Genomic DNA, 26,220 nt, shown 5'->3' with positions numbered 1-26,220 from the left:
CTCTCTCTCTCTCTCTCTCTCTCTCTCTCTCTCTCATCGCATCCAATTGAACGGGATCGGTATTTGATTAATAAATATTTTTGTGTTTTTCGCCTCGTGAAAGTCCGTTCTAAACCCATCGTCAACTTATCTTATTCAGAAAGAGATTTTTTTTAAAAAGTCTTACTATAATTGAAATTTGAAATCAAATATACATAATGAACGAAGAGCCTACACAACCTTATCGCTCTTAAACCAGGTTTGGATTCATTGGCGGTATTTTTTTCTAGAACACATGTAAATAAGGTATTTGCAACGATTTATAAAATTATAAGTTCGTGAAACCTCATAATATATTTTACTTTTTTTCCATAATAATATCATGTTGTAAATTTGAATTTTACCGGGTAGCAGTAAATACAAAATTCATAACATGTCAACTTTTATTCTTTTTTGCAAAACAGATCAGTTTAGAAAGGTACAGAGTGCATGTTAGGACACTTTTATAGATTAATAACTTTATATTATATATTTTATCAAAATTATTTAATATTTTGTTTTTTAAGGGTTGTACAAATTCGATTAAAAATACAACTCATCCTTAAATGTTTTTTTTTTAATTTGTAACAGCGTTTTCCAGCGTCGCCCCAATCGAAGGCAATTTTAGAGCTGAGACCCCCCTCCTCCCCCTCCCGCACACACTAAATAGAGACCAGTAGCTCTGCTTGTCATCTTTAGAATAAATTGTCATAAAGACTGAATGTCAAGTTAATATCTATGCCGTTAATTAACTTATCTTATATATAATTAGAGAGAAGAAAAACACCCACGTTAATACCGCTACCTTAAAACGACCTTTGACCTTTGGCCTCTCTCTCGGTGTGACCTCCAGCTGTCGTCAACCGATCGATTTGACAGGTCGATTGACAGCTCGCTGTTTTACAGGTGTGATTTACACCTTTTACTTACCTGCCTATTGTGTATTGTCTACAGGGCCAGTTACATGGAATAGAAGACGTTTCGTTCGTTACTTTTCTCGGGCAAGAAATATTTCTCAACAAGGGTTGCATTTTTTTCGCGCGTATTTTTGAGATGAAACAAGTGAAATTAATAATTTTGCTGTATAGTTTTTAACAGAGAAATTTCTGGCAGTATGTAGATTTAAGGAAAATATTTTACTATGTGGATAAATGAACTGTGGATTGAATCGAGGCTAACTTTACGGAATAAGTGATGTAGAATCAAGAGGAAGATCAAATCTTTTGCTGTGATATTTGATATAGAGCGACCCAAGATGAAGGTAATTGACTGTGTAACTGAACGATATTTCTTTTTTTTTATGACAGTTTATCAATTTAAACAGTTTAATTTCGCTTTAAAAAATTATATTTTTATGATTGAATGTAGGTCTTGTAAGAAATTATGATTCATTATCGTATAAAATTTAAGATGTTCTTATTGATATGATATGAATCTTAAAAAGGTGTTAACTTTCCTTTTTACTTAAGTGTAATTAAATCTAAATCAGATTTAATAACTTTAAATTTACAGGTTTTTGTAATAAGGTTAAATGTAACAAAATAACCCCCAACAAAAAATTCTTTTTCGATATAGAAAGGTTCCGACATACATAGGTTAATAAACATAAAAACCACCTGGGTTATAAATGTTACCTGAGTTAATACTTACATTGTTTCTATGTTCTTTATTGCATGTTCTTAGAGCCCTCAGTCTAATTAATGGCCAGGTAGTAATGTTCTGGTCATGAAACATACACTAGTCTGTCCCTTATACAGAAGGCATATATTATTAGTATGTTTCATATGTTTGCATAGCAACCTCGTGGCGGAAAAAATACAGTTTTTCAGTTTTTGTGTTTAGAATATTAAGAAGTCTTTAATAGCATCTGAGAAAATAAGTATTGATATCGAAGCAATTAACAAAATATCTTTTTTTATTCTTCCTATATTTTGATTTTGGAATTTTTACTCAGTAATGAACATAACAATTGTATCGGATAATTTTACGATATGAATTAGAGTTAGCTTATATATATATATATATATATATATATATATATATACACAAAACCATTCCAAACCTGTTGGCATCGTATGTTGCAACGTAAAAAGGAGTGTTTTCTTTCTCCCTCGTCACTGCTGTTTTCATTGATTTGCATAACTTGAATAAGATTTCTAATGCACATTTATGCAAATAGAAAATAATTGCATTTATAATTAATTTTTTTTTATTAATACGAACATAGTCAGTAAATCATCCCAAGGTTGACGGTAAAATATTACTATATAGATCAGTATTTATAATGATCGAAGGTGAGTCAAGCTACTGACAAACAAGTTAATAAAACAGGACTATTAACAGTCTCGATTGAAGTAATATTTCCGTAATTTCTATGGTCCATACAACGACCTTGTAAGAAAATACAATCTTCCCACTGGGTTGCATGCTAACTGACGTTTTTCATACTTATTGTTAGACCATTATTAATCACCTAATTGTCTACAGATTTTTCCGTTTTCCCCGATTACGATAAAGAGCACACGACGGGTGTGACTGGTCAGCAGAGGATGCTAACTCCTCCATGGCACCTGATCCTACCTCTAGTTTTTTTTAGAGGCCCGTGTTTGCTCTACTCCTGTTTTGTATTTTTCTTTTGAACGTTTGATTTTGAACACTGTTCGTTATCAGAACAATTTTTTTACACTAAAAAGTTCATTAAAAGGGCTGATTTGTATTTGATTTCCTAAAAACAAATGATTTATAATGTATTTTAAAAATCAGATTTTTTTTTTTGAAATTATGAACAGTCACAGTTACAAAAAAACCCATGTGTTTCGAAAGATAAATTTAAAAGAAACGCAATATATAAAGAGAAACAGAAGAAAATCCAAAACGTTTGAAATCTCTCTCTCTCTCTCTCTCTCTCTCTCTCTCGCTCTCTCTCTCTCTCTCTCTCTCTCTCTCTCTCTCTCTCTCTCTCTCTCTCTCTCTCTCTCTCTCTCTCTCTCTCTCTCTCTCTCTCTCTCAACACAACTAACCCAACACTCAGATGCTGAACATGAAAAAGAAAAAAGAAAATGTGAAAAAGTTCATAACTGATCGATGGATCTTAATTTTACTGTCGATTTTATCAATAATGCATTGATTTAAATCATCGAACTGATAAGTTTGTGCACATCCTTGATATATAATGCCTGTCAATTTACTGTCAATGGAACAGACGCCCTTGTGACTCCCAGACCACAAAGACGTTTATTTTCAAATATCGGAGAGCAAAAACTGTACATCTATGAAAAGGTCGGCTTTGACAATGTATAGGAAAATAAAGGAATGTGTTTTGTAAAATTAGGAAAGAAAAAAAATTGTTAACGAATCGTTGCATTTTGCGTTCATTCAAATACGTAGTGAGTTGCTTATTTTTTTCTACGCAGAATGGAATACAAATAAACCATTTTTACAATTTCCCGGGTGTAATGACCGAAAAGAACTTTTGAACTTAATAACAAGTATATTTATACTATATATACATGTTATTTTTATAAAAAAAAAATAAGAAAAGTAAAAAAGAAAAAAAATAGATACACAAGTTAAATTCCCTATGCATATGACAAAGATTACGAATTTTTTTTTTCAAGCGCTACATAATTTGCCAAGTAAAAAATGTACACTTGTATAAATTCGTGTGCTGCCATACTAAATGGCTTGCACCAAGAAAAAAAATTCATCAAACGGAATGATTTGTCATGTGTATGTTTAAATTCTTTGCAAATTATTGTAAAATATACAATTATTTTCAAGTTCTAAAAGGTTGATGCTTTAAAATTGATTTATGATAATGAAATAGATCTATACACATTATTCAAATTCTTATTAATAACAGTTTACGGCTTCTCGGCTTATATATAAAGTCCTGTATGCTTGTATACGTTCAATATCAGTTGAACTCAATCCTATGATAATACACACACATACACACGATTGCAACTCAAAGTTTGTGAAATAAAAACAAATTTTAACCATGCTTATAGGTTTGTATTCGGATGTGACCTCCTGTAATGAAGAAAAATATTAATTAACCCTGTCAAGTAACCCCATTTCAGTTCTTCTGACAAATATTTTGCAAATGTTGTGGTTTTTGAAAAGATGGTGAAGTCTTACCGGAAATCAAAGTATAAAGTTGTAAATTGTTGAACATATTTTTTTCTGCATGTTTCACATGTTTCTTGCTTATTAGCCCCCTCCCTCCCCCATACATAAAATCACTAGCACACACAAAATCGAGAGCGTTAACATAATCGTACATTCGTTTTATCTTTTTTCATTTCTTACAATTTCCTTTTCTCGTCCTATTTTCTTTTATTAATTTTTAATCTAAATTTGAAAATGATTACATGACAAATTATTTCTTTATTTGAGGTTTGAAAATGAGTCCCACTATAAAAGATTTAGATTGGAAATTTATAAAAGACACTATTTTCGTTTTGAGTTATTTTTCTCTGCTAAAAAACCCAGGCAACTACAGGTGCATATAGGGGTCACAACAAACAACCATGCCATGCGTCACGCATGAGCGATCGCGCTTTTGTGCATGTAATGAATTTGGCCCTGCCCGTCCGAGACCTCATTATATCGGTCATTTGATCCACGCCCTGTCATAAACGTCCTAACCGGTCTTTGTTGTCAAATCTCCGTGCCCTACTCTCAATGGACTTATCTTATACCTACCTAGGAACGGGGAACTTGTTTCTTTATGCATCGGATTTGAAAAACCGCGCCTATTAAAATTTTGATTTGGCGGGGTTTTCAAACACAAAAAATTCAAATAATTTCTACTTCACATAAATGTAAAGATGCAGATGATTTGCTTTGGTTTTGTTTATTCAGCATTGGGAATCTGAGAGATTGGGATTTTTTTTGTAGCAGAATAAGTTATAAAAATGGCTTTTAATTGAATTTCGAGCGGGCAGAATTTTCAAACCAGAAAAAAATAATTAATAAAGTTGTGACTGAAATTAATTTGCTTTTTTTCTCTTTATTTGAGGTTTAAAAATGAGTCCCAATATAAGAGATTTCTTAACACAACATTTTTAGCTTATTTGTGTTTTTGTAGCGAAAATACAAAAATAGCTATAATGTTGTTTTGTTTTTAAAACGAAATTGTTTTGTCAGAATCATGAAAAGGATATCACACCTTTTCTTCCTTGAGACAAACGTCGTCAGGTCATAAATGGACATCCATTTCTCATGATTCACAGCTGAACAGCGGACATAAAATGGCCTTCAAAATGTCAGAGCCTCGTTTGGATCACGGTCTGACGAATTGGCGGTAATTAACGCTAGCGCCGCCATTTTGCGTTAATTACTTTCCCTATCGGTAACCATTTTATGACCAAACAGTTTATTTAAAGAAAAAAAGTATGCAACGTTCAATCCTTTCCCATGGTAAAAGAAGGTAAAGATTCATATAGAGTATACCGAGCTACAATATATGAATTCAGCGATCAATGTGATTAAAGAAACCTTGGGGCTTATAGCAGTTTCAGTAATTACTTTAATAAGAATCGCTATATTAGAATACACTGGTTATGTCTGTGACTAGAAAAATGACTTGGAATTAAACAAAATGTAAAAAGAATAATTACCGTCTTCCTTGGAAGACGGTATAAAGAGTTGAAATAATTTACAGTCTCCGGGTTGTGCACTTCCTTTCCTTTGTGATTGGTTGAAAATACATGATGTGAAAATTTACTTTTATTTCATTGGTTGAAATACTGTTCGGCGCAAGAGAGATAATTTTCTGATGATCTTTTTCACGTACGACTTAACAAATTTCGTAGATTTCAAATCTTAAAAAGTGAGAAAACGAAAAAGCAATACATATTGCTATGAATGAAATTCAGCCTTTGGTTTTCAGGTCCAACTAGTTGAAAGTAACATTCTACAATATCTATTGAAATTATTTGTTTTTCTTTTAGCATTATTTATTCAAATATTTATACCAAAATTTAAAAACAAACAAAAATTGATGCGGTCTGCCTAATATCGGTAAAGTTATTTGCACCTTAGATAGGTAAATGCAGTGGTATAACTTTGATTTTATCAAAATAATACGAGTCTACAACCCTACATAAGATCTCCTTCACTCTATAGTCGATCTCAACTTACAAGCTCGGGTACACAGTTCTCAATTTTAGACACGCAGGCTTAAACAACACATGACACAAAAATGTTCGGATAAATCCACTCGCCATGCTATGTAGAGGAAGGTGACATTTATATTAAAAAAAGAATTAAACTGTCTTTGATAACTAATTGCTGTTTAGGGTTTGTTCTAAAGACGGTAAGCTTTTTTAAAAAAGCCAAACTTGTATTTTTTAATGATTTTGTGTACAAATGCAACCAATCGCAACTTCTCGGGCCTTTCCGATATCTACCGGAAAGGCCCGAGAAGCTGCGATTGCAAATACATTTGAAGATTAACATATCCGGTTCTTAAGTCGATATAAAATCAAACATGGTCATATTTAAGAACGATTTTGAATGTCAGCACCCAATTGTGCATTTTTAGAAATGTCATCAAGCAATTACCTCAAAATAAACATGCTTGTTTTCATTTTTTACAACTTCAACTCTCTCTCTCTCTCTCTCTCTCTCTCTCTCTCTCTCTTATCATAATGCAGGAACAAATTCTTTAGCTTAAAAAGAATGATAGTTCGCACTTCATGCTTTTAGTGTATTACTGAGTCACTTAGACACACACCCCCCCTTTTCATTTCTACTGAAGCATGAGTTGTCATTCATCACACTAAGGGACGACTCTCATTGACCATAGGTCACAGGATGAAAGCAAGATCCGCGATGTTTGTCAACTAAAACACGTGTAACTTCTTGTTCACTGTCATTAAAGTGATTCCGAGAAGATTGATTCCTCGGCCATATGTCATTTACATTGCTCCGACTTAATCAAGGTACAAACTACTTTATTGCGAATTGAGATCTGAAAGGCGCTTAATTCTTTGATTTGTGTAATGGTGGGGACGAAATATTTGCAGAATGTGCATAAATTAACGTTTTTGTCAATTGGTCTAAAGTCTCAATTAGGAGATTGACAAAGAAATGGTTGTTTTGTATAGGGTGATTTTCCCATAGGTAGAACACACTTATATTCTAGCCTAATCATTTTTGTGACACCTCAAGTTTTGACTCATGAAAATTTGGAACTTTTTTTCTGAATATCGATCTGTTCTTTTCTGATATTGAAAAGATAAAAATAATTACATTGTGTACTTTATAATAAAAATCGCTTAAATTGCTTCTTTTAGAGTGCGAACAGGGGTTAAGGACATTGCGAATTAATCAAAGGTCATTTGTCATAATTAATCTTGTGCGGTAAGTGATTTGTATACCTTTCGAAACAAATGTTGACCTTGCGTTAATTGTTAAACGCTTTTGAAGCTCTGATAAACTTTTTTCTTTATGTATGAAGCATTTATGTTAAGCATGGAGATAATTGAGTGATCACAAAATACCATACATTTCTTTCTATCCAAAGAGAGTGTTCCGGTATCGATGTTTATGATTAATGGACGATGGATGTGAGAGGAATAAATGGTCTTAACTCGTGATGAGTTTTCCATCTTTTTATTTCATAACCGGAAACTAAACTAAAACTACTAAATACGGAACCAACATGGTCGAACATTATCGATCCGGAATTCTGGTCAGACTATCATATTACAGATATAGTACATCCCCGCCGTGCGAAAAAAAAATTGGAGAATTTTTTCAAACAACATCAAAGACCAGAATTCCAAAATCAAGAAATGACATAAATGATAAAGATCAAGGGAATCTCAACAATAGGTGAAATATGGACATCCAATGAAAATACATTGTCACAAAAATAATAATTCCATTGTTATTAATACTAGTATTCCATGGTAGTCAACCTGAAGAAATGGACATTCTATAGTAATGAAATCAGAATTGAATAAAATGTACGAAACATGTATACACCATTCATTGGGCCCATCAAACACTCTCACATTTACACAACTCAATATTCAAATCAGAGTGCATTAAGAAGAAAACTAATCTGCAAATGCCAAGTAAACAATGTAGATACAATTAAGTTAATTGCAATTGTGTAACACACTGACATTTTGTTGCAGTAGTGACTATTTTGGAAAAAGCTAGAATTCATGGAAAAAGTAAACATTGCACATTGGTGATTTTCTGAAAAAGCGTAAGTTTCAGCAATAGCAAAGTACTGTACTTACAGTGCTATAGTATAAAAATGAAAAATGGTTTTGAATATGTATCAAAATGAAAAGACACAAGTTGAAAATACAATGTATAATCTCAAGATAAAACAGTCTATGTTCTACATGCGGAATCCTCCTCGTGGGATGTGGCGGTCCTGGTTGCGAGAGTTAAGCTGACGAAGGTCGTCTACTTGGGTAGAGAGCAACTCAATCTTCCTAACGAGGTTGTCAATGGACGGCTGTGTGGCAGCAGCAGCCATAGGTATGGTAGTACAAGTCTCTGGGGCAGCAGTGGGCTGCAACAGCTCTGGAGGGTCAGATTTCCTGTAACCACTTGCGGCGCCAGACAGGGCGGATTCAAAAGCCTGGGCCAAATCGATAGGTCGGCCTGCCCGAACGAAAAACGCCAGCTGGTCTGGGAGGCCCGCGATGAAACGGTGCATGATGTCTCTGTCAGCAACCTCTAATCTTGTTCCCAGATCGACCACTGTGGCATAGAAGTCCTCAATGCGTTGGTTTGGTTGCAATCTTAATGAGTGGAACTTCTCAACGTCAATGTGGAAACAACGGTTGTTGTTATACTGTGCCAGGAAAGCTGCACGCAAATTATTCCAATTATACTTTACTGTGTCGGCCAGTCGTTGGTACCAGGACAAAGCCGGTCCTTGTAGATGTAGGTGAAAAGCAGCACACTTACGGTCTGTCGATGTTACTTTAATGCCGTGAAGGATCAAGTAACTGTCCAGTTCATCGAGGAACTTCTGGGGGTCTTCGTGTACATGGCCGGAAAATCTCGTAATATGGATTTTCTGTGAATCCATCATAGACGGCCTTGCTGAAATAACGGGTGTAGATTAACAGTTAATGATTCTCCACCATGTTCCGGTATCGATGTTTATGATTAATGGACGATGGATGTGAGAGGAATAAATGGTCTTAACTCGTGATGAGTTTTCCATCTTTTTATTTCATAACCGGAAACTAAACTAAAACTACTAAATACGGAACCAACATGGTCGAACATTATCGATCCGGAATTCTGGTCAGACTATCATATTACAGATATGGTACAAGAGAAAGAGTGACAGAGAGAGAGAGAGAGAGAGAGAGAGAGAGAGAGAGAGAGAGAGAGAGAGAGAGAGAGAGAGATGGGGATATATTTTGTTTCTGTAAAGTCTTGTTTACTTAATTTAAGTAGCTGCTTTAAAATAGTGCTAATAGTGGATATTCATATGTTGATTAAGGTATTTTTCTTTATCAAATATCTGTTACTAATGAAAATTCAAATATGAATTAAGTGTGTACGGTTGAGCTGTTGGAACTTCACACGATAGTGCCCTCTAGTGAGACAGATACGTATTTATTATGTAGTACATCATGGCTACAACAGGTTTCAGTATAACTTTACAACTCTTAGAAAATTTAAAATATCATTAATACTTATAATAAAAAAGGATATAATGTTAGTTAAACAGATGAAGCTTTTACCTATCGGAATTACTATAGAGATGATATTCTATTATTTGAAGAACACGCACTTTAATTAAAGCAAGCAGTTGTGCATGAAATGAATCTGTAATTAAGAAAAACATCCGTAAATCAATTAATATAAGAGAAAAAAAAATAAAAGCTACGCAAGTGACGAAAAGCATTCTAATTATCCATTCACACCTTCGAGCCATCACCAAACAGAGAGTTTTTCTATACATTGCAGACTGATTTTAAGATTTCTGCATAGAGCTGTCAATCAAACAACCACAGCTTGCTTTCCTGAGAGGCATTGCTAACACGCATTTTATATTGATAACAACCATGTCAATGCCATGATAACAGTTATAAAATTCCGACATGAGTTCAAAAGGCACGTCTTGTAACAACTTTTCTGTGCGCAAGCACTTCGTACAATGTACAAAAAAATCATGTGTTTTTTTTGTACTTCACTACGTCACCAGTTCCACTACGAAGGTTGCCAATGGTTACGTTGTTAATGGGAATATTTTCATGGGAAAAATGTATTGTGTGCATTTCTGTACAATACAGGCTAGGGACTCGTGTTGAAAAAAAATTAATATCGAACGTTATTAATGAGGCCGATTGGTTTTTTGGTTGTTGCGAAAAACGATCATAGCAAAACTCTTCTATTTTTAACCATATGTAAATTACACTAACTCTAGTTTATTTGCGAAGTTTAAAAAAAATCGGCCTCTGGTTCTCTTTAGGGGCCAGCTCAAAACACATACATTTACAAAAGGAATATATAGGAAATCGTCTTTTTCTGCAATTTGAAGCAGATTAATACTACAATAGCTTTTTTTTCTCAGTTTTAATATGTGATAAGTAATATTATTGTCTACCTAATTTGTTAAAAATATTAAATTCTGCAGTCTTTCAGTGGGGTCATCTCAAAATATTAAAATGCACCAAATTTTGCTCTAATATTACTTTAGATTGGTATAATAGATTCATTAAACATTTAAGAAAGATACCCCCAAGAATGGCTTTACTCTGTGTATAGATTTTCAACGGCGTACAATATTTACTTTTTCTTTTATTTCTTAAAATGGATTTTTACAAAACTTCATTTTATTATCATAGTGTAAAATTGACCCTCTGATATATTTCTGTTTTTAGTATAAATTTATTATCATTTTCAAATCATTTTCTTTATAAAGTTGTATTTACCAGTTGGTATACTTTTATTTAACCCAATCATATTTAGATCTGATAGGTACATGCAATTTGTTGACTATTCAGCCTCTTACTATTTATGTCACCAAATTGTCGTAAAAATATCCATAAAAAAACAACAAAGCGGTGCCTTACCGTTTTGCGGCCGATTAAACACAAATTGTCAAGTAAATAATTGTGCTGCACATTCATGCGCTGATCTTGGAGGGGGTTTAGGATGGGTAGTCCGAGCTTAATAAATTCACAATTAGTAAAATTACAAACTTGAACTTTAAAACACCCCAACTCTGCTGAAAAAAATATCTCTTGGTTTCCCCACCCGCACCTGCATGGGGAAATAGAACTGATCTCTGCTTAGCATTGCTAAGATTTTACACCTTGTGATGTTTATCAGGCACCAAAACAAAATAATGAAAAAAAAAATAACTCGAGCTTATTAATAAACATTTTGTATTTACATTTGAATTATGGATGTTTGTAGATTCCTGGGGTACTCGTTACCAACAATAATCATCTCCAACAAATCACGAAGCTATTTATTCATACATGTAAACTCCACGAAATAAGACCATGAAAAATCTTTTGACTTTTTTTTATACATTCTACGAAAGCTTACCTCACGATTTTTTTTTCTATTATTTCATACATGTTTAATTTATTGGAAATATTTTTTCTGAGACGTATTGCATGTCTACCAGAAACAAAAACTGTTACATATAGAACATCTACAATTGAAGCAAATGTTTATTTTGTATTTTACAGAAAATGACACAAATCCACACCGCGGCCATTATCTTAGGCTGTTACTTTGCCATAGCTCATGGTAAGTTCAGATTTAACAACCCATTGTGTACTTTTACACACCCGAGAGATATTTAAAACAATTAGAACCATTTTAACAAGAGCTTGGACTTTGGGCGGTTGTATCAAACAGCATTGTGACGTAGGCCTGTCTATTTCATTGCTGGCCATTCAGCCATGGCTCTTTGAAATCAACAAGATTTGTCTGTCTTTTGAGCTAAGACTACGCAGTTGGTGTATATATCGTTTGAAATCAGCGTCATTTTAACTTGTTTTGACGCAAGAAATAGATAGTTACGTAGTATTGAAAGTCCAAGGCCTCGTTAAAATGGTTCTATATCATGTTCTGAAATTATAAGTACATTCTTTATTGAATGGGGTAGAAAAGTCTGTTAAATTGAAATTGGATTTTAAAACCAGATGAAACAAATAAACATTTTTTAATGTATTTTATTTGAATGTTAACCATTCGACATACTTTACTATACACAACTTTAAATCCACAGCCAATTGTGCCTCACGTGAAATGCACGTGAAAAGATCTTCACGTGAATATCACGTGAGGCACAATTGCCTTTGTACAATTATAGAAAAAATGCCCAGGGTTGGTTAGTACCTCGAAACCACCTGTTTTGCATAGCTGTTATGTAATTGATATGTAAAATCAGATATAACCGATTATTATGTAATGATTTATGATATTTTATGCATTATCACATATTCTTGTATACATATTTAATATTAATACTTTCAATAGCAGCGGTACTAGAAAAAAACAAGTTGTATCGCTGAATGTTTATGAATTAATTTTTAAATTACTTTTTGACATCCTGTGTGTTGCAACATTTGAATTATTACAATGAATAACAAACAATTTGTGATTATCATCAAGTGGTCGACTACAGAAATTAAATCTGTCTCTATTTTTTACCAGCTCTAGTTTTTGACAAATGTACAAGACACGACCAGTGTCCCCAAAATTCAAGATGTCGGCCAACCGGATGCGACGGTTACACGTGTCGCTGTGACCCCAACTATGTCCATAGTCACGACAGAGCCAGCTGTTTACCAGGTAAGTGTTAGGATTTTTTGGTTCCCTTTTAAATTTAGTTTAATGGAGTACCGCTTGTCCGGTGTTCTCCGCGTGTCACAAAATTTGCAAAAATAGGGAAAACATGTTATTTGAATTTGCTGTAGTCAATTTTTTGCGTATAAAACGTTTCTTATATCAAGCAATGTCGGGTACATGTATAATTTCTGCGCATTTAATATTCTGCGATGTAAAAGAGATCGCGAAAAATGCGGAAATTAAATCATTCAAAAATCCAGGCATAAGGTACAATGTATTTCTTGTTACCTGACAACACTTAGAACCATTTTAACAAGATCTTGGACTTTGGGTAGTTGAGTCAAACGGCAATGTGACGTAGGCTTGTCAATTTCATTGTAGGCCACACAGCCATGGCTCTTTGAAATCAACAAGATTTGTCTGGCTTTTGAGCGAAGACTACACAATCAGTGTATATTTCGCTTGAAACCAGCGTCATTTTAAGAAATAGATCGTAACATCATACTGAAAAGTCCAAGGTCTTGTTTAAACGGTTCTATCATAATTGCAAACGCGAGAATTTTCTTTTAATATAGAAGTAAACTTCTGCTGTGACATCATGAATTATTTTTGTTCTTTTCAGTATAGAATAAATTCAATTGAATAAATAGTGCATACACCTGCTGCTTACAAAATCGATATATAAGAAATACAATAGAAGATTTAGTAAAACGCCAATACATATTGCTTGTGATATTTTAAATCAAATATTTTTTGTATTTATGTAATTTATCAAAAAAATGTACACAATCTGTACAAAACTCATAGAGCAATAATGATAAAACTGACAACATTACAATTAAAAAAAACCCAGTCTTTTGCTTTATTTTAAAGCCAGAAAAATAGCATATTCATGCAACGCCAAAACCAGCAAATGCCTATCGAACTTCGCAATCTGTGAGGATAACGTTTGCCGCTGTAACGACCTGATGGAACCGACCCCCGAGGGTCGCTGTAAGGACCCAGAGTTCAGCGTGCTGGAGGAGTCGTGTCTGACCAAGCCCTGTAGCGGGGGGACGGTCTGTGAGGGGGACACCTGCGTGTGTCCCCAAGATATGAGACGACTGACCGACGAGGAGTTCTGGATTGATGCGATGAATACTGACTACTGTATTGACAAAGACTTCTCCGTCGGTAAGTTGAACTTGTTTCTCTGTTCGAGGACAGATTGGCTGTTTCTAAGCAGGTGTCCTTTACAGCACCCTAGCTTCTTTAACATCATGATTTGTTCGTAATTTACAGATTTTGATTTTTATACCGTTGTTATTGGTTAAGGACATAACTTGTAGATATAAAAATTATATTAAATAAATAAACAGTCCACAAGTCCGTGAGATTAAAATATGTCAAGAAAGCTTTTCCATTCATTGTGTACCTGTACGTTTATGAATAATTTAATACATTTTGTCATAAAACTTTTTTACTATTTTTTTTCATTATACCTGCAATGTTTATTATATTTTCTAGAAATCGTCCCATAATTAAAGCTTTATGACGTTGACTGATATTTATAAACTATACAATCAAAAGATTTTGAATTAAAAAAAAAAGATGATGAAATTCAATTTCAATAATAAATAATCCAAAATTTATTTGCCATACATGGTACTAAATAAATCAAGACTCATGGCATGCATATGCAAATACGTGTGATACTATTGATAATAATTATTTTAGATTTTTGTAACGGGACACGGTTACCTATACCTATACCTATGCTGACAACACCACCCCCGTCAGTAAATCCGCCTGGTGGGTCCCTCTCGAATTCTACCCCGTCTTTTCCCAGATCGTTCACAAAGATCGTGTCCCTTGTTGAACAAGACGCCGACATTTACGATCTCTGTTCCCGTCACGAGCAATGTCCTGCGCATGCGCAGTGTCGTCCAGAAGGCTGCAAGGGTTTTAGCTGTTTGTGTGACAAGGGATACATGGCGACGACGGACCGGAAATCTTGTGTGAAAGGTGAGATGCTTTCTATACTAAAGTCACTTTCTGTAACCTATCTTGTATAAAACATGCTTAATACAAGTAGATACAATAACATGTAATTTTGTGGTTGCATTGGTCTTCGTGAGCATCAGGTTTCGAAGATTTAAAGAAACCTAGGATGCTGGAAGGATACTTTAAGTGAGCAATGATCCATTTAATACAATGCGCTGTTAAAAAAATCGAAGAAAAACTAATCTAACTTCACTGATGACGAGAATTAAAATTTACAACCAAGCTGTGGTCTACATTTTGGCGCCTGCTTTTCTTTGTACATTCATTTCAGTAAAGACTTTTTCCATAGTTTCAATTTACTGTGATATAATAAAAAGTTAATCTAGATATTATAACATTTTTAACACGATGTTCATAAGATATATTGTTATACTTTCATGTTAAATACTGAAATCTGATTGGTTAAGACGCAGTTAATAATATTTACTATTACCCTCAGCGTTAGCAACGCACTTGGCAACGGGTAACATTAAAAAATGTTACATGCGCGAAAATTATGCACGTACGGTTCGCTGTAGAATTCACGTTATTCCTACATAAAAGCAGTAAAATTTTCTTAAAAATTTTAAAAAAGACATTCAGTATAACAAAATAAATAGTGCCTGTTTGGGAGGATAACAGTTGAAATTGACACCCCTCGAAAACCATTGTCAACCTCCGCTTCGCGTCGGTTGACAATGGTTTTCTCGGGGTGTCAATTTCAACTGTTACCCTCCCAAACAGGCACTATTTATATAATGTCACATGGCTTTTATTAATTGTTTTCATGGCATTACAATAATCGATGTTCACATGGTTTAACTTTTTAAATAACCTATTGACGTATTTGCCAAAGAACTAGGTACGGTTTCTTTAGGAATTTGCACGGATTTTATGAGAAAAAAATATCTTGCGTTTCCCATAAGTTGTCCGCATATAATTTAAAGAGGATGTCAATGGAATTTAAATCTATATTTCTATAAAGTAGAGATGTCCATTTAACATCTGATGCATTTTCATCAGATTTCATAACCAGGCAGAATTCAACGAAAACCGTACATAGTTTTTTTCGTAGCCTCGTTTACATAACCTTCGATCACAGTTAACTTAGTTAACAAAGTTTACTTTTACACCCACAGCTGTGAAGGTTAACGAGGCCTGTGACACCAACACCAGCTGTATCTCCCCGTTCGCTCTCTGTGACGGAGTGTGCCGCTGCCTCGACATCTTCGTACCGACCAAAGACGGGCGATGCAAGCTCCCCGACATCAGCTTCGTGGGGGAGGAGTGTAGTTTAGACGAATGTGAATATCCGGCAACATGTGTGGATGGGATTTGCCGATGTGTAGGAGAGTACAGAGAGATAACGTCCGAGGAGTTCTGGGTGGATCCAACAAATATTTGGCAATGTGCCAAAAATAATACGTCACTGGGTAATATGAATAAGTTTTGCTAGTTAAAGTTTAATCTTTAAAGACATTAAATACAAGATCAGCTAGGAGCATTTGGTGTTTGTTAACAATTTCAAAAAAAGGCTCTTATTTTAAATAATTCTATTTAAAATTTTAGCTACTTGCAATGGATTGAACGTTACTTTGCCGACAGCAATGACACCTCCCCTTCCTAAAATCAACAAAGAAACAACGCCATCCAACATCATCTCAACAACAACTGGAGGCAAAGAAACAACACCATTTAACATATTAACAACAACAACAACAGCTATAGCTGATATAACAACCAAAACAATCGATGAGATATCATCACAATCAGCAAAAACAACGACAGCTACAAATAGACAGAAAACAACATTGAATGTGCTGGACAACGGTGAACACGCATCGGAGTCAACAACATCGTCAAGTTCGATTGTATCAACTAAACCTTTAAATGTGGAGTCCAGTACTAAAAGCACAACAATTCAAGCAAAGGTATCGGAAAAATTGCAAACGACGACACCGACGTCAGTTTCTGGGACAGAAACAACTGTGGATAAAAATGAGATGTCAGCAGCGACAACGACAACAACAACTGCTGAGATGTCAACAAAAACAACAACAAAAATAACAACAACAACAAGTGAAAACCTACAGACAGCATCGATAACTACACCCACAGAGAAAACAGTCACAGACCACCCAATAAATGATTCCTCTACTAACAGTACAACATCACATACTAGTACATTCCCAACCGAAGATAATTCAGTGATTCTAACAAAAATCAAACTCACACCTACTGTCAACACGAATGTAGGCCCGTCAGTGGGAGACTTCTCAACAACACAGCGATCAGAAAGCATGCAAGTGACTTCCGATATAACAACAACAACAACAGTGAATAAGGAAAATAATGTTGAATCCTCTGTATCACCATCTGCCGACTCTTCACTTGCAACGAATAAAGAAAGTAGCCTCAAAAGCAATAGAAATGTGATAAATAGAAGCGATTCTAATTTAGAAGCATCGCCGTCTTCAGAATTCCCAACAGAGGCATTATCTTCGACAAGGTCGGGAACAGATTTCGGATTGGATGAAAACAAAATGACAACTACTAAGAAAACAGCTACTACAACAACAGAAAGAACAACACAAATGGCGACGTCGTCGAACACAACCTCTGACACAGGAAAGATTGTTGCTCAGTCTACAACAACAACTTCATCGGTTCACCCCAACTCCGAGTCTGCAAACCCAGATGATAGGAACTTTAGCAGAGACAGTCAAACTGGTTCGACAACCACAAGACAACCGACAACCTCGACTCAATCTCTCTCAACAGACGACAGGAATCTCAGCAGGGACAGCCAAACTAGTTCTCCTACGAACCAACCGAAAACGTCAACGAATTTTCCTTTTGGACCAACCATTAATAGTAAGACTGATAAAAACATTTTTTTTCATGATTGTTTTTTTTCGTAGTTATATCAATATCCACTAGGAAATATTTTCTGTAAGAAGCTCGACGATGATTTGTTGTTTTTGTTTCTGCAGTAGATCTACTCGACAACAAATCCACTGAATTTCATGTTTTTTTTTACAAAAAAAAATAAAATAATAAAATGGCATAACGATGTAAAATTCAGTGCATATAAATACAATATAACTAAAGAACGCAACTGAATATATCTAAGCAATACAAAATCGTTATTTACATTTGAAGACTGATATATAATTTTGTTAGTTCAAATAAGTAAAAGGGATTTGTATAATAAATTGTTGCATCATTCATCATTTTTAATAAATATGATTTACATTTACACAGGCTACCTGTGTGAGTCCCTTGCCTTTCATTGCTCTGAAATCCTGTGTATCCCGTCCAACTGGGTGTGTAACGGAGAGAAGGACTGTCCGGACGGTCGGGACGAGGATCGATCCATTTGCAGTAAGTCTCTGTCTGGTTCTTCATACTTTTTAAGTCGTAAAAATACTTACGACTTAATCGTAAAAAGCTTACGACATAGTCATGAAAAACTTCCGACTAAAACGACAGGCTTTTCTGTGAAGTAGGAAATTCTTCTTATGCAAACTGTAAACAAAGTGAGATTATTTGATTGCCACCTTTAGTTAATATTCACTTTGCGACCGTCTCGTATTGTCTGAAATAAGCTCGCAAATGCGTCCCACTAAAAGTTACGATTTGTGAACAAAGACCCCAACGCAGCACAAACCTCCGATTCACTGGGACTTCATATCTACGAATTACATCTAAAGCTGATGGAAAGCTTACGAGGAATAACGACCGATGCTAAAAAACGACTTACACGTAAAAAAATGGCTAAATTTTCTTTTCCAATATTGCAATATTTAGTAATGAATCTACAACCCCCAAGTCTGGAACAACTTACAACAATGTATCTTATCTTTTCGGTATCGTAGAATGTTGTAAAAATACGCAGATTATATTTGAAATTACTGTTAACCAAATTTACGTGCGAGAAATTTTCGCAAGGTTCGCGAGAGCCTCATTGTCGCGAATAATTCTCGCTGCGAACCATTATTTGCCATATTCTTGTAATGAAAAAAAAAACAGGTGTGGAAAAGGTTTGGTCGTGAAAATTAGTCGCCGCAAACCAGTTCATCTTAGGTAAATCGTGAAGTAAAATCGTCACGAACAAAAGCTGGTTAACAGTATTTACCTCACACTACTTTGACACTTAATTTTAATGTAGAGCTATGTTTGTCCAGTTTTTTTAGTTGAAAAATAATGCCGCCAAAATTAGTTCAACTGCTCAAATGAGAAAAACACAATAAGTTTAGTTTGTTGTTTAGAAGTCTGGGTAACTTGAAACCAAGGTCAATTCATATGATAAGGGAATAAGCGAGGAACGGCGTTGTGTTTTCAGGTAGAAGAGTCAAGTTTCTGCGAGAAAAATAACCAGAGTGGCTTTATTTGCAGATAAGGACCGTGTCTGTCCGCCGGATGAGTACAGGTGCTCCAACTTCCGGTGTATTCCTGGATCCTGGCTGTGTGACACACAAGAAGATTGTCCTAATAAAGAGGACGAGTCCAAAGCAGCGGGATGTTGTAAGTATTCATCATAATCATCATAATAATCATCATCATCGTCATTGTCGTCGTCGTAATCATCATCATCATTATGTAATGTTACCAAAAGAAAAGCCAACGTCGCGATTATCATTGACATTAGAATAAACAGTATAAAAGCGTCGTCGTCGTCATCATCATCATCATCATCATCATCATCATCATCATCATTTGCATTAAATACATCATCATTATGATCATTAATATCTTTAGTACTATTCTTATTATCATTAATAATAAAAGAACCCTTGGTAATGTTACAAAGTTACAAAGTATAACCTTTTTTGTCAGTTACTGAATACTCTGGAAAACATTTTTAAAAAAGTTTTTAGTTACATAGCCAAAGCATTTACTGTGGTTTCATCAATATTCGTTGATTACCAATTTTCGTGGATTTCGTTATTAAGTTGATCCACGAAATTAAATGTTCATTGAAGTGCAATTTCTATTAACATTTTGTATTGATAGGGTCATTGGCCACGAATTAACGTATCCTTGAAATTGTGATTGTCACTTTATCCACGAAAATTGATACCCTTGAATATTAATGAAACCACAGTATATCAACTGGTATGTAGGGAGATGAATTAAACAGGTTCATGTCACAAGAGTCGCAAAGTGTCAGTTTGTGGATTCTAGAATTACAGAAGATTCAGTCACTGAAAGCATTGAATCTAGTGACAGATAATAGTAATAGGTATTTGATAAAAATCTTCCACAGTTGTACCTGACCTTGACCCCGGTACGGAGACCGTGACCTTTGAGACCATGATCTCCAGTATGTTTAACTCGTCCACAATGATTCTGTTCAAAGCAATCAACGATATTCGTGTACACATTCCAAATGCACTCATGCCACCTGGTAATTTTCGCGTTTTCAGTGGTAGCTAGTAGAACCTGTGTCCGTGTGTTAGCGATCCGAATTATCTGACGTCTGGTAATTGTATCGCCCTTAGCGTTTGTCAGTGAAAGTCATGTATTAGTGTTGTATAGTCTGGTAATTGTCGCGTCTTTAGCAGTAGTTAGTAGAATCTATATACGATCCGTGTTTTAACCAATCCGAGTCCTTTCAAGTGTGATTATGATACGTCCTTAGGCGTAGTTTAATTTTAGAGTCACTGTATACGTATGTTAATTTCCAAATACTCAAAAGTATGGCGATTTTTGCGTCTTTAGCGGTAGTTAGTAATACCTGTATCCAAGTGTTTTCCTTTCGCGTCTTTAGCGGTAGTTAGTAATACCTGTATCCAAGTGTTTTCCTTTCGCGTCTTTAGCGGTAGTTAGTAATACCTGTATCCAAGTGTTTTCCTTTCGCGTCTTTAGCGGTAGTTAGTAATACCTGTATCCAAGTGTTTTCTTTTCGCATCTTTAGCGGTAGTTAGTAATACCCGTATCCAAGTGTTTTCCTTTCGCGTCTTTAGCGGTAGTTAGTAATACCCGTATCCAAGTGTTTTCCTTTCGCGTCTTTAGCGGTAGTTAGTAATACCTGTATCCAAGTGTTTTCCTTTCGCGTCTTTAGCGGTAGTTAGTAATACCTGTATCCAAGTGTTTTCCTTTCGCGTCTTTAGCGGTAGTTAGTAATACCTGTATCCAAGTGTTTTCCTTTCGCGTCTTTAGCGGTAGTTAGTAATACCTGTATCCAAGTGTTCTCCTTTCGCGTCTTTAGCGGTAGATAGTAAAACCCTTGTATTCGTGAGTACACGTTTCCATGTCATTCTCATACCTTAGTCAGTAGATCCTACAGTTAGTTGTCTTTGTCCTTAAGTCCTTAAGATAGATCTAGGCCCCTTATAGTGGTAGATTAATTAGTATTTGGAATTTTCTGATTGGTTTTTTATCAGGCTGTAACTTAGACTGTATTTGTGTATAACATATGTTACTGATGAAATGTGTCTCTGACGTCATTAGCGACAGAGCAGTTTGGGTTTAACAATAGAATCTATGCTCAATGTGTTTTGATTTTATTCTGCTAATTCTTTAAAAAGCAGTCAAGCTGAAATATTTATACAAGAAAATTCTCGTTGGTTCCTATGTGTTGTTGGCTACTCTTGTCCACCAATGAAACACTAATAAATTAAGAATTGTTGACGTTGATTGTAGTTGATTAAACAAGTCATGTTATACCTGTATGTCTCACGCATGCGCAAAGGAAGGTTATAATGGTCGATCTATTGACTTTGTTTGAATTGGCAATGAAAGAAATGTCAAATAAATATGTCAACTATAGAAAATCCTGTTTGATTTTAATCATCGATCAGTTTTCTATTTCTGTTTATAAATTAAAACAAAAATATTGCCAAGAATTTAATAAAATAATTGCGTATGTAACAATAAATTCTACAACAGACTTTTGTCATATTACATTATCTTTGCACAAATCTATCTCTACCTTAGTGTCTCCAAATACCACTGCAACCAGCGTTAACACGACCGCGCATGTTCCGGAAGTTCCGGAACTGAAGGAAAAAGAACCAGCCGAGAAAAGTTACACTGGGACAGCAGGGCTGGGAAGTTTAGGTCGGTAAAAAATATGATGCACGTTCGTCATTCAACAACCTTTTTCGCTATAATGCTGCACATCACTGTTGGATGTGTCAGCTTTTTATATACATATATACTAGTATGCTACATCTGCATTTTAACATAAGTTTGACTCAAAAAAAAAGAAGAAATTAATTTGTTTTGATTTTAAAATTATGTTGAAAAATATTGTCTTTGAATAATAAAAATAAGTCAAAAGTTAAGTTATTTACTCTTACCTTTTTTTACCTTCTTTTCTAGAGAGTATAGCAATAGCTGCAGCTGCGGGCCTTGTTTTTCTGATCAATGTGATAGGTATCATCCTGGCGCTAACCCGACGCAACCGACGCCGGTAAGTTAAGTGCCACTGGTGCGAGAAAGGTTAATTTTTTGTCTCTGCTCTTGCAACTCATTTTCATAATATAAAGATATTTAGAGTATCTAACGTCCACCCAATAATGTCAGGTGTTAGCTAGTTCTTTAAAATATATCTTAGAGTTTATTTTAAGGGGGTTTGATAGTCGTACCCAGTATATAATGGTATGGGGAAAAATGCAAACTTAAGGCTAAAATATTTTTAATTTTTTGTAAAAAAAATATGAATGACTGTACAATGTATGACTAAATATATAATATCTAAAATTTTAAGAATGATCTGGTCATTGTCATGTCCATGTAGGTTGAATCATTGAATAAAGTATTTTTACTTAAGTGTTCAATCAAGAGAAAAACCTGTCATACAAGACATTTTTATCTTTGTACTATTCAAATATCCGATAAATATAGGTACATGTAGTACGTAAAGGGTAATACTGTTTCTATCTTTGTACATCAACAGCCCGCACAGGAATATTCCAATGCCAACAAAAGATATGCTCTCCTATTTTTAGGTAATCAGTAGGCAATATATATTTAGTAGATAAAAGGCATTGGTAGAAATAGGGTAGGGAAATGTATTAGAGTAAAGTAGTGGAATATTTATCATGGACATTAGTGTAGCATATTGAAAATATGAGTTACATGTTATACATGTAATTCATTGTCTTTGAAAAAAAAACCCGGGTCAATTGCAATAATTCTGATTTGTATTCCTTTTCTAGATTTTGTTTGCATGTTCGTTGTTAAAAATGCACCCCTGCTCCTTTAAAAAAAATGTAGTGGGATATTTGATAAATATCATTTTTAAAAATAATCTTATTAAAAATTAAACAAAAATAAAATAACGAAGCGCATCATCGTTCAAAAAAATAAACAGTAACATACTGTAAAACGAGAAAATATGGCGCACTACAAATTTTAGCGCCTTTGGCGCAACTGCCTCTGAGCGCTAAAATTAATAATGCGCCAACGATTTTCAATATGTAGTAAATTTCTTCAAGTTGCAAAACAATAATGTCAGTCTATTTTTAATGCTATATAGAAGTGTTCGTATACGTAATATCAGATGCCGTCGATTCTGTTTGTTTAAACAATTACACGGGTAAACGGTATGGGTTGTCGGGTATAAGTGCCTAAACATGGATTAATTAATTCAATTTTAATTGCTTTGTATTATCTCTCATTAGCACCTTGAAAATTGGGCTTCTCCCCATGCCACTTCTATTTAGCGCTTCGAGGTGAAAATGTGATTAAGCGTGGCGATCGTTAACGCTGACAATACATGATTGATCATAATTTCTTTGATCTCTGATTATTGGATATAAAGATAACAAGACGATGCCTCTTTTTGTGTTATTTTAATGTAAAATTACTGTAAAAAGATTTGCTCATGGTGATCGAAACTCATGGTAACTGTAGCATTCGATTTCACCTTTAGTTTCGGGACTCTTCTAGTGTTATCCAAGTCGACACGTTAATTTCAATGTCCGATAACTCAAACTTGTTTACAAACAAAAATTACTCATCCTCCCCAATAAATGAAGTTTTCATATCTATCTACTGACGATTTCCACAAAAGTAAGTGTATTGTTCTCGACGACAGTTTACCGTGCATGCGAGATAGAAATCAAATTCGTTGTGTTCACGTGCTTGAGTGAACGCAGAACTAAATTTGGGCGTGATCGTTTATCAAACAACAACATTTTTTGTATTCTTTTTTAAAGAAAGGTGACGTGCGCTAAAATATAATTGCGCCAATGTACTAGCACTTGCGTTTGCGCTAAAATACGTACATGTATGCGCCAAATTTTCTCGTTTTACAGTAGAGAAAATTGCCATTTATTATGCAATATGTTTTGATATGCCACCATCTTTCGAATTTCATTTTTAACAGAAAATTGGACAAAAAACCACCAAGCACAATGAGTACGTCTATGGCGTCATCAGACGACACGGAGAGCGGGAACTTTAAAATTCCTCGCCCGAATGTCCTCTATCCTCCGTATTACGTGAAGGAGGACTGGAATACATGGAACAGCACGCACTTCACGCAGTATGCTGAACAAATGTACGCGATGGATGAACACAGTGACTTCTATCCAGGCTCGCTCAAAACACTCTAAAATGCTTTATCTGATATCATCGCTTTCACTCGTATATACAGCATAGTTTGATTTCGGGTATGACGAACCCGATGTGTTTTGTCAAATGGAAAAAAAGGTGAAAAAAGTTTTGGATTAAGTGTTTTGTTTGCCCTTTTGGGTCAAAGGTGATTAGTTTTAGGAAATATGTGATGAGAGTCGTGGAAATATGGCAAATCGATAAAACGATGAATATTTATTCAAAGAACAAACTAAAGTGTGATAGTGGGTTCAGTGATTTATTTGGTGATACCACACTTGTCATGAGAAGGAGGGCCTTGACATGACGGGGGCTTTTAAAAATAACCATGGGATTTGAATATTGAAGAGTAAATATTAATCATGGAATTAAAAGGTCTGGTCTGCTCCAGCAAAATTTTTGACAATTACAGAGTGATCCAGTTTATGTATCTCGAGTCCATTGACATTATGAAATTTGTTAACAGTTTGGTTTGTCTTTTGAATCGCATCAGTATATGCATTTTTTCGCATGCTTTTTTTTTTTTTAGTAAATACATGTATGCACAATGAGGACATGTGTAATTTTTAAACATCTCTGAAAATATTTGTGTCTAAGTAAAACAAATCAAATGGGTAATATTCAAATCCTTACCTTTATTTTTATTTTTCACTGAAATTGTATTTAGTTGTTCTCTTTAATATCAATAAAAGTTGTCTTTTTTCCCAAATGTAACAGAAACCTAGACATCATTTGAGCCGAACATTTTCAAATTTATTTTTTAATATTTAATGGATATTATACCATCTTTTTTTTAAAAGTAAAAACAGATTACATAGCGTTAAAAGTCACATTTAGCGCGACGTTAATAAAACATGATTGATTTTATTTTACTCGTGGATTTTGTAATATGCAAAATATTGTGTTACCTAGAAAGTAAAACTGTTTACAAACAGTAAACTAGCAATTTTCTTTTTCTTTATCTAATTTAAATTTTTTTTCTCGTAGAACGATATTTTTTACATCGCTTCTAACATTTTACCTAGCTGAACAAAATATTTATAGTCATCAGGAGAAATTATGATTTTAGTTTTATGTTCCAAGAATTCCATATTTGTATGTCTCAAACTAGTCACATGTAAATTAGATGGGTTTTTTGTGGATCTAAGATCAACATTGTTTGCTTTTTTTCATGTCTTGTTCATGTAAAATGTACCAAAAGGGAGATACCTATTTCATATTTGTTTAAAATGTATTCTATTTATATTCAATAAAAAGTGCAAAAAATTCTTCTTTTGTGACTGATTAAACATAGGATGTTTCTTCTTTTTGTCTTTCACTTTTAAGACATAAACGTTTCATGCTTAATCAGTCTAAAATAAAAATGACAATAAAAAACTGTCAACCATCTTAAAAACCATAAAGCGAAATACGAATTAAAAGCACAGCAACACGGACCTCTAAAGACAGAGGTGGGATCATGTAACTAGGAGGAGTAAGCATCGCCTGCTGACCGGTTGAGTATGATAAAAGTCCATCGATCGAAGTGAACTTCTAAAAAGCTTTTCTCTGTGTCAAAAGCTAGTATTAACAGAAATTAATACATGTAATATTCAGCTGCTTTATTCTGAATAGACTGAGGCAGTTGTCATGTATAAAGGTTTATCATTTAGAAGTATCATCATATTAAACGCTTTTTTTTGAAAAGTATATACTGATTATTAAGGCCACGGCAAAAAAAATTGAGAGCAATGTCTGCTTCCTTCATACTTATTGATATAATATAACTTACTTAGAACACTGTCCGCTTTATTATTGTCCGATTAGTAT

The 26,220-nt window shown here is 34.4% G+C and overlaps 2 protein-coding genes across 3 annotated transcripts in view; one reads left to right on the top strand and one right to left on the bottom strand.

The window, feature by feature from the left end:
- The window catches only part of LOC128170467 (complement C1q-like protein 4), a 290,459-nt gene that overhangs the window by 262,975 nt on the left and 1,264 nt on the right, over nt 1-26,220 (bottom strand). The window lies entirely within an intron of this gene.
- On the top strand, nt 1,037-25,707 carry LOC128170454 (serine-rich adhesin for platelets-like). Of its 2 annotated transcripts, XM_052836223.1 has the most exons (13): nt 1,037-1,279; nt 11,715-11,775; nt 12,688-12,825; nt 13,696-13,995; nt 14,539-14,826; nt 15,984-16,277; nt 16,414-17,718; nt 18,109-18,228; nt 19,243-19,371; nt 20,114-20,254; nt 21,787-21,909; nt 22,174-22,264; nt 24,185-25,707. In XM_052836223.1, the coding sequence occupies exons 1-13, from the start codon at nt 1,274-1,276 to the stop codon at nt 24,411-24,413; spliced, it is 3,225 nt and encodes a 1,074-aa protein (XP_052692183.1). In that variant the 5' UTR covers nt 1,037-1,273; the 3' UTR covers nt 24,414-25,707. The 2 variants fall into 2 exon arrangements, with proteins under 2 accessions (XP_052692183.1, XP_052692184.1); XM_052836224.1 differs by lacking the exon at nt 20,114-20,254.

The sequence above is a fragment of the Crassostrea angulata genome, chromosome 2 (assembly GCF_025612915.1).
Source record: "Crassostrea angulata isolate pt1a10 chromosome 2, ASM2561291v2, whole genome shotgun sequence".
Classification (NCBI taxonomy): Eukaryota; Metazoa; Mollusca; class Bivalvia; order Ostreida; family Ostreidae; genus Magallana; species Magallana angulata.
This window is presented reverse-complemented; position numbering and strand designations above follow the sequence as displayed.

What these genes read in the sequence shown, in the direction of transcription:
- LOC128170454 (XM_052836223.1), top strand. An exon ending in CAAAAATAATACGTCACTGG is followed by an intron (nt 16,278 to 16,413) that starts GTAATATGAATA and finishes TTAAAATTTTAG; the next exon opens with CTACTTGCAATGGATTGAAC. An exon ending in CGAGGATCGATCCATTTGCA is followed by an intron (nt 18,229 to 19,242) that starts GTAAGTCTCTGT and finishes CTTTATTTGCAG; the next exon opens with ATAAGGACCGTGTCTGTCCG.